The sequence below is a fragment of the Nanorana parkeri genome, unplaced genomic scaffold, assembly GCF_000935625.1.
Source record: "Nanorana parkeri isolate BGI_ZX_2015 unplaced genomic scaffold, ASM93562v1 scaffold1078, whole genome shotgun sequence".
NCBI classification, from domain to species: domain Eukaryota; kingdom Metazoa; phylum Chordata; class Amphibia; order Anura; family Dicroglossidae; genus Nanorana; species Nanorana parkeri.
Genome location: NW_017307346.1, coordinates 30,488 through 38,572, shown reverse-complemented (window position 1 = coordinate 38,572; position 8,085 = coordinate 30,488). Strand labels below are relative to the sequence as shown.

The following is an 8,085-nucleotide window of genomic DNA, read 5'->3' as shown; positions in this document are numbered from 1 at the left end:
TGTATGTTAACAGGCATTGGTGCCTGTTTTTAAATTGCCGGTGTTTCCAGCTCGCGCGCGCCCTGCGGCGTGCGCAGGTGGGCGTGGCTGAGCGGACGTCTAAAGACGCCCGCTCAGATCTAGAGACCTCTCGGCCGGCCGTTTTTTTACAACGGCCGGCCCTGAGGTGGTTAAATGATGCCTTTTTATTCGATAATCTTCTTCTTTACTGTTCTTTTCAGCCGTCCCTCCAGCGCTGTTGCGGGTCTCCGATCCAGCGCTGACGCCTCTGTCCTCCTCTCCTCTGATTTCCCAAGGTGTCTGTGCGGGTGCACACTGCTCCATGGACTTAACTTGTGTCTCTCCTTGTCTCTCGGCTGAACATCTGAACTGCGCAAGATACTTCGCGGCCGCCTGAGACCGGGAGTGCGCGGCGAAGACACAGGTAAGTTTAAACCTGTTTCAAAAGGTTTAAAAAAAAAAAAAGTTTTTGCATATATCTACTGCTTGCTAGCAGTAGATAAATGCAAAAAAAACGTGAGGGTTTAATAACCCCCTAAATCTTTGGTTTTGGGGTTAGAAATGCTTGAGGGTAATGCACTTTAACAAGTGACATAACGTGAGTTTATGCAGGTTTGTTAAAGCACGCCAACAGCCCAAAGAAACATGAATGGGCATTATAGAAAATCGAGAGAATATGGAAACTGCCATTGCTGACTTCTTCATCTAAAAATGCTGATTGGTTAGCTGTCATCCTGATCCAATGGCTTACTACATTTCTAATCTGCATACTTGTTTAAAACCAGTGACTTAGACAAAATTGAGGTTGGAGACACCCAGACAACTAGCAATTGTAGAGGGAGCCATTTCTGTAATGTATATCTCAGTATAAGTTTTCTTTAACGTCAAGTCTCTGTTATCTGATCCAGTTACACACAAAGAAGTCAATGAAGCTAAACGAGAGGATAAATAGAAAAGTAAGCGAGCCTTCATAAATATAATAATGTAAGACTGACTATTTAGATCCCTGGTTATTGATCAACAAACTTCCAACATGTAACTGAACCATTTAAATCTGCCCTAATTTTCATAACAGATAATGACATGTACACTGGAGTCATTACAAGAGCAGATAAACATACAACATAATGCAAAATGCATCGTTAGTGCAAATCAAACACACAATCCCAGTATTAAAAAGCAAACCTGCTATCCACAGGAATAATTTATTATGGCCTGTGAAGTGTTCGCCTGTTTCAGTGTATAGCGGAGTACTATACATGTGCTTCCAATAAAAAAAGTAATATTATGGGTATCACTAAGGGGCTTACTACAAAGGACATCACAATTATTGTCTTCTTTTCCACTGTAGATTGCCCTGTGCTGCCACAAAAAAAATGTTCTCTAATGTATGTAAGTTCATCATTTAAAGAAACATTTTTCTCCAGCTTCCCTCTGTCAAAAATAATAGATTGCACCTTGTATAGCCTAGTGTCAATTAGATACATTTATACTGTAAAAAACATAGAATAACTGCCTATTTCCAGCATATATTTTTCGGGTTAAAACTGGTCCTCATCATCCTTTATGCACTGCATGGAAAACTGATTGGTGTGAACCCAGAAAGAATTGCGCAGTATGCTGATTCTATCGTTCTCTTGTTGTTCAAATGCCTAAAACCCCCCCCCAAAAAAACAACACATTATATATACACAAACAATAAGAGGACACAGGTCAGGGTTTATGAAGAAGGTTTATGTGTTATTACCTCGCAAGTGCTTGTATGCTCTGCCTCCCATTCAATGCGGGCTTTGTCCAGTAGAGTAATGTTATTCTTATACAGCTGGTCTAGAACAAAATAATCACAATATCTCATTAGTTTTACTATAACCAAATATTTGTGTTATCACACCTTCACACAGAATAGGAGACGGTGAAACAACCACGGCTGGATTTCCGACACTGAAGAATGTATCCACACAACCTTTGGCGTCCAATCCAACACCCCTGTGCTAGGGTCATCACTTTACTACAGAAGATGTTCTTCTTTTATTGTCCCTATCTGGCCTTAGAATATGAGATAATGGGTAAATAATCTTATTTAAAGGGTGAATGTTTACTGATTATGGGAAAAAATGTGTGGGCAATTACTATACAAAAAACAAAGATGCCACTTTGTCTCTGCTTCCTATAGGCATAGGCCTGCTATGCCTAATGCTAAATCCAGCCATGTGAATTACACATATGATTCAGGGCCTGTTGTATCCAAGGTGCAAGCAGCATTTCATATAGAAAATTCCATTTAAACGCTGTTCAACATCTCAGGTATTTATGAATCATATAAGACAAATTCATTGTGGTGCAGGACTGTATTTACTATAATGACACTCGTGGGCCAGTGCAAGGGAGCAGCTCCAAACCTCAAGCTATATGTTGTTATATTCCTGAGTTACAAGAACATCACTAGCTGTTATGCGACAGCATAAAGCATAACTGAGCAGCCAAGTCTAGTTATCAAAATGCGTCTATTTAGATTGTTATTTCTTAGTGTTTTATCCACCAGGTATATCTTCAGTGAAATCTAAATGTTTAAGTTTTTCCATATGGAGTATTCAATTAAAACAACTTTCTGATCGGTTAGCTTGAGCATTGTTTTTAGCTCAGATTTTTGTAAATGAAAACATGGGGTCTATTCACGAAGCAGCCGAAGGATCTGGCTGTAGCTTCGGCCGATCCTTCGGCTGGCTTCGGTCCCAGGACCCCTTCGGTTCAGTAGAACCGAAGGGCTGCTGTACAGGCTATTCACAATAGCCCGTACAGGTCCCGAACTTAGCCTGCCGAATGCCGCTCGGCGGCATTCGGCTATTCTCTCACTGCTGTTCGGCATCTATAAGAATAGGCCGAACATGCGAAGCTAGCCGATGTACGGCTGATTTTAGCCGATATATGGCTGAAATCAGCCGTACCAGCCTGAAGTGAATAGCCGAACAGTGTTCAGCTCACTTCACTTGGGGTCGGTTGTTCACTCGGCTGCCCTCGGCAGCTTAGTGAATAGACCCCCTTGTGTTCATATTTTGAGAGGGTTATTCACAAAAGGGTGAAGAGTTTGGAGAAGGCAGGAGAGGTGAACAATCTAGAACAGGGGTCAGCAAGTGAACAGATCGTCGACGGCCTCCTCAGCGCGGCTCCGCGCATGAACGTCATCTGGCAACGTGAGGGAAATGGGTGGGACTTCAATTTGACAGCCGGCTCGAGCGATGCAAATACGATGCGATGTCAAATGCGAACAAAAAAATGAGTTTGCGTGCCAGCAGATGTGGCCTCCCGTGCCAAGCTGGGCACGCGTGCCGGGGGTTGCCGACCCCTGATCTAGAACAACATAGCTGAACTGGACAGTGAGTTGAATTGGAGAATGTTTCCAGTTCAGCTATGTTTTCCTAGATTGTTCCTCCAAACTCTTCACCCTTTTGTGAATAACCCTGTAAGTATTTTTTCTCTATTCCACATAATTGTATTCACAGTGGAAATCAGCAGTGAGCTGAAATCTAGCAACTGAGTCAGGGTCACTTGTGGGCTAGGTGGTATTACTCTCTACAAGTATTATATAAGCTGAAGGCTCACTAGGAGAAAGGTTCCCACATATTTGTATTCTACAGACTGCACTTGTACTGCTTTCTGCCCTAACTGAAATACATTATATATTTCTAGGAACTGTACTGAAGATTAAAAAAAATAAGATAAAAAAGACAAATAAAATCATTATAATGAACAAATGCAGTCTTTAGTAATTCGGGTGTAATGTAACCATCTCAGAACAGTCTGCTACAATTTCATATGATAACATTCATACATCAGTATATTTCAGATCTGGGAGATCTGAAGTAAAGCAAGTTTTGATGCCCTCTAGTGGCGTAAGAAAACATAGCAGTTTTTAGTATAGTTTAGTAGTATTTATGTATATATATATGTATATATATGTATATATATTTTTATTTTTTATTTTGCTGGGCAATGTATATTTGTTTGATATAGATTTATTACTGGAAAGATTTGAGGATTTAATACTACTTTAAAACTGAAATCCAAGTTAGAAAAATGTTACTTCCACCAGGTACCCAGAACCATTGGGGAAGGGGGCTTTTAAGACGCTCGATCTATCCCCACAACTTATTTTCATTAAAATATGATTTTATTAAATACACAGCTAAAAGTTAGTTAAAAATAGCCATCGGAAAAGAAATGTACAATTTGTTCATAAGTCCACATAGGTATAGCAAAGTGATTATTTCAATGATATGCAGTCAATATCCACTACTTTAAAAATGTTCATCCTGTTTGTACTAAAAAGACAAATGGAGACACCTAGTGTCAAAACTAATGTATTACTATTGCTTTGGGAAAAACCAGGAGAAACTTGATTCATGAAACAAACACAAACGGAGTGAAAAAGATAAAGAGATTTATTCATATTTACAATAACTTGCAGCCTAGAGTTTGAGAAAATAAGTGTTGAAACATATACTGGTACTCATGGCTCATGGCTCCAGGCTATGTAGATATAGTCCCTGATGTAAAAGAGGCAGCAAGAAAGGCTAATACATTGGGAATTTTTTTTTTTTTAATCATTCCAGGTTATCCAAAGAATAGTGGCACAAATACAAGGAAGGCAGTGTAAAACAGAGGTATATTGGATGAAATATTGGTAACCTAGTCAGTCTGTACTCTGAATGGCTTGCTTACTATAAATATGATTTTTGCATCAAGGTCTTTTGTTGCTGACACTTTGCGATAAGGAGCCTTCTTTAACAATTAACCTCCAACTGAAAAGAGAACACCTTGAACCTCCTTCTGTTGTAGATTTTGTATGTTATGATTGGGTGACGTTTGGGAGACAGAGTTGCCTCTGTGGCTGTGGTCATTGTATGACAGGAAGTGGTTATACATACATAATGGCCTTGTATTTTATTACTAATTAAAAACAAATATTACAATTACATTAACATGTTAAAGCTTATGTGATATTTTAACAACTGGGTTTAGATCCACTTTAATTAAAGGAGAAGTCCGCGAGGAACAGTGCAGTTTTCACATGCTGACTCTACACCGAGAGTTGAAGAAATTGTGTGTCTGCTGATCGCTCAGCTCACAGGCTACCCCTGCAGACAGCAGGGACTGTCAGTCACCACTCCCCCGCAGGGATTCCCCCCCCCCCCTCCCCTCTCTGTTCCTCCAGCGCTCATTTGAGGGACAGCCAGGAGAGGGGGCGGGCACAGCTGCCTTTGGCTCTATAGAAGCAAAGCCAGCTGTCAATCAGGCAGCAGGGTGTATCCCGAAAATATTGTCCGGATCCTTCCCAGCTACAGCATGGCTCTGCACTGTCTGCAGATAGCTCGCCGTGGTGAAAGTTCTCCTCTGACCCAAAAGAGTAGTAAAGCAAAAAAAAAAAAAGGTTTGGCTTTAGTTTTCTTTTAATTCACTCTTCTGAGATGAAAATGTATTCTAACAGAGTAAGTAAAAAAAAAGAAAAAAAATCACACCCAAAAAGTGCACATTGACGCTTTGATATACCAGTAGTATGAAAGGTCTTCACCAGACATGTATCCTCTTCCAGTTACACTCTTTGCATGTTATCTTGGCATATCAATATATCAGCATCATCTTCAAAATCAGTTCAAAGATCTATATACAAAACAGCTTTTTCTGCTGTCTGGACTGACCCTTGATACAAGTGGTCAGTTATACAGTAAATCACAGTTGACATAAATAGAGGTTAATGCAGCAAGCCTGTGTTTCTTAGATATGAAGGTAGGATTAAACACATATGGCACACAGACATGAATATATAAATTAGAATAGAACACAGCTTCTGTACCTGCCTCAGTAGCTGCATCCTTACAATGTTTCAGTTTGTTCTGGCTCTGAAAAGAGAAAAGGATTTCATTTTAAGATTCTGTCTGAGGCTTTATAAGGAAACAACCATTTCATACTGAATGAGTGATAATGTGGTGCTTGCATGTCGCATTTGACAGGAGGTACCGCTTTTCAAATGCGTTCATTGCAATGAATGGGGCCGCACCATGAGTACACACTTGTGGCACAATATTGTAATACAAAATCCCCATTGGAATAAGAAAAAAATACCTGCATTCAGGATGCGACAGTATCACTCCTGGACGCCAGGCAGCCACTGCTCCACCACCCTCTGAAAAGTGATCAGATGCCTTTCCATATGGTGGGAGAGGCTGCCGCCTGTGTGAACTTGGCCTTATGGAGATTCACTCTAATTGTCCTGCTTACCGATATCACCAGGAATGAAGGTGTGGTTAAATCTTTTGATTTGCTTCTGGAACAGGAATAGAGGAGGGATCTTCATTTGGGACACTCGTACCAGTGACAACTGTCTAAGAGGAGATTTCCCTTACAATTAAAAAAATCATCTCTTCCTGTTAAGTCTACATAATAGGAAGTGAAATCTTCCCAATAAGACAAAGATGACCAAAGAAAACAAACAACTGACAGTGGTTTTAATTTTTCCCTACTTTATCCGAAATAATAATTAATTATTAAATTAATAATGAAATAAAATTGGCTTTAGATATGCAATAAAGTGTATTCCCACTTTCGCTGTCAAATTTGACAAAACCAAACTATATGTTTGTTATGTTGTCCCATTCACACAGCATACCCAAAAAGAATTCTAAAAATATTTCTTCCCTTTCTGTTTGTGTCTTTGAAGCAAGATTATACATAGGACTACAAGCTATTATGAACTTTGCAATTTGAGGAACAAACTGATGGGAAATTGCATTAACTTACAATGTACCACTCAAGCCTTGAGATCTTTAACCCTTTGTTGGGACAGCATTAAAACCTAATTTACAACTGATAATGAGATCTGCCAGCACAGTAAAAACAGGATTATTTATGGTAAACATAACTCCCCATCCCTTCCTTAACAATACATATAAGGAGAAAGCTAGGGAGGGTTTTTTAGCAAGTAAGAAGCAAGTTCAAAAGTAAGATATTATTTTTATATATTATTGTAAGTTATGCTATGTGAATGAGAACATGTAACAAATATAAAGTGTGTATTATTGTAATTTAGCTGCAAACGTGGAAATATACTTTAAGATTTTACCTGATGTAGTTCCAGAATGCGGTTTAATATTCTTTCTCATAATGTTTTAAGCTATTTTTAATTAGCTGCTGATCTCCTCTAACCTGCACCAATCCACAGATACCAGCAATAAGCTACCAGCACAGGGAGTCTTCCATCACTAATAACTTTTTTGTGGCTTATACATGTCACATGATCTCCTGAAGAGAGTTGCAAATAAGTTATTAGTGATGGAAGACTTCCTATACAGGAGATGATTGCTGGTATGTGTGTGGATCGCTGCAGGTTAGTAGAGATCAGCAGCACTGTCATTAAATGGGTCCAGGTTGTGCTTCCCATGCATGTGCAGCAGAACCCAATAGATTTATAGGGGATGGGGAGAGAGATCAGTCCTGCTATGTCCTCATAGTATACACATCACATGGCCAGCAGTGCAGATCAAACTATAAAGGGCTACTTCACACTATGCAGTTCCATTGTGGTTTCTCACTGCATACACGTTAATGTGCCATATTTTGCACATTAATGCAAGCTGCATTAGGGCACCGGTTCATCAAGAATGGGTTGTCAATGGACTGCAATGAAAGAAAAACCAAACCTGCACCTTTTGCTTTAACATAGCACACAACAACGCAAAGCACATGCATGGTCGTGTGCTGCAGTACAGGTACTTTGGTGTCAATAGATAGATACCGTAGTTGACATACATAGGCATACTGTGGCACATTAATTGTACGTTGGGAAAGTCATTTCTTACCTTCTCTACTTGTTTGGGATTTCCTGATATGGTCAGACGCTCAAAGTTCTGTTCTGCTTCTTCTGCTTCTCTACATTTTTGTTCATAGTTTTTCTTTGACTAAACAGGAATTGAAAGAGATATAGTTCTGTGATTTGCGGTGACTAAAAATTACTTGTTACAGAAAAAGAGATATACTCTTATAAAACACTTACACCCCCCCCCCCCCCACCACCCCCCGCCACCACCACAC

General features: G+C 39.7%; 1 protein-coding gene across 1 annotated transcript in view; it reads right to left on the bottom strand.

Moving 5' to 3' along the window:
• The window catches only part of PSTPIP1 (proline-serine-threonine phosphatase interacting protein 1), a 41,600-nt gene that overhangs the window by 10,720 nt on the left and 22,795 nt on the right, over window positions 1–8,085 (bottom strand). Inside the window, exons 7-10 of the mRNA XM_018567631.1 lie at window positions 7,854–7,952; window positions 5,852–5,897; window positions 1,748–1,827; window positions 1,556–1,652 (exon numbers count right to left, since the gene is read on the bottom strand). Coding sequence (XP_018423133.1) covers window positions 1,556–1,652; window positions 1,748–1,827; window positions 5,852–5,897; window positions 7,854–7,952 — 322 coding nt within the window. The remainder of the gene's footprint in view (window positions 1–1,555; window positions 1,653–1,747; window positions 1,828–5,851; window positions 5,898–7,853; window positions 7,953–8,085) is intronic.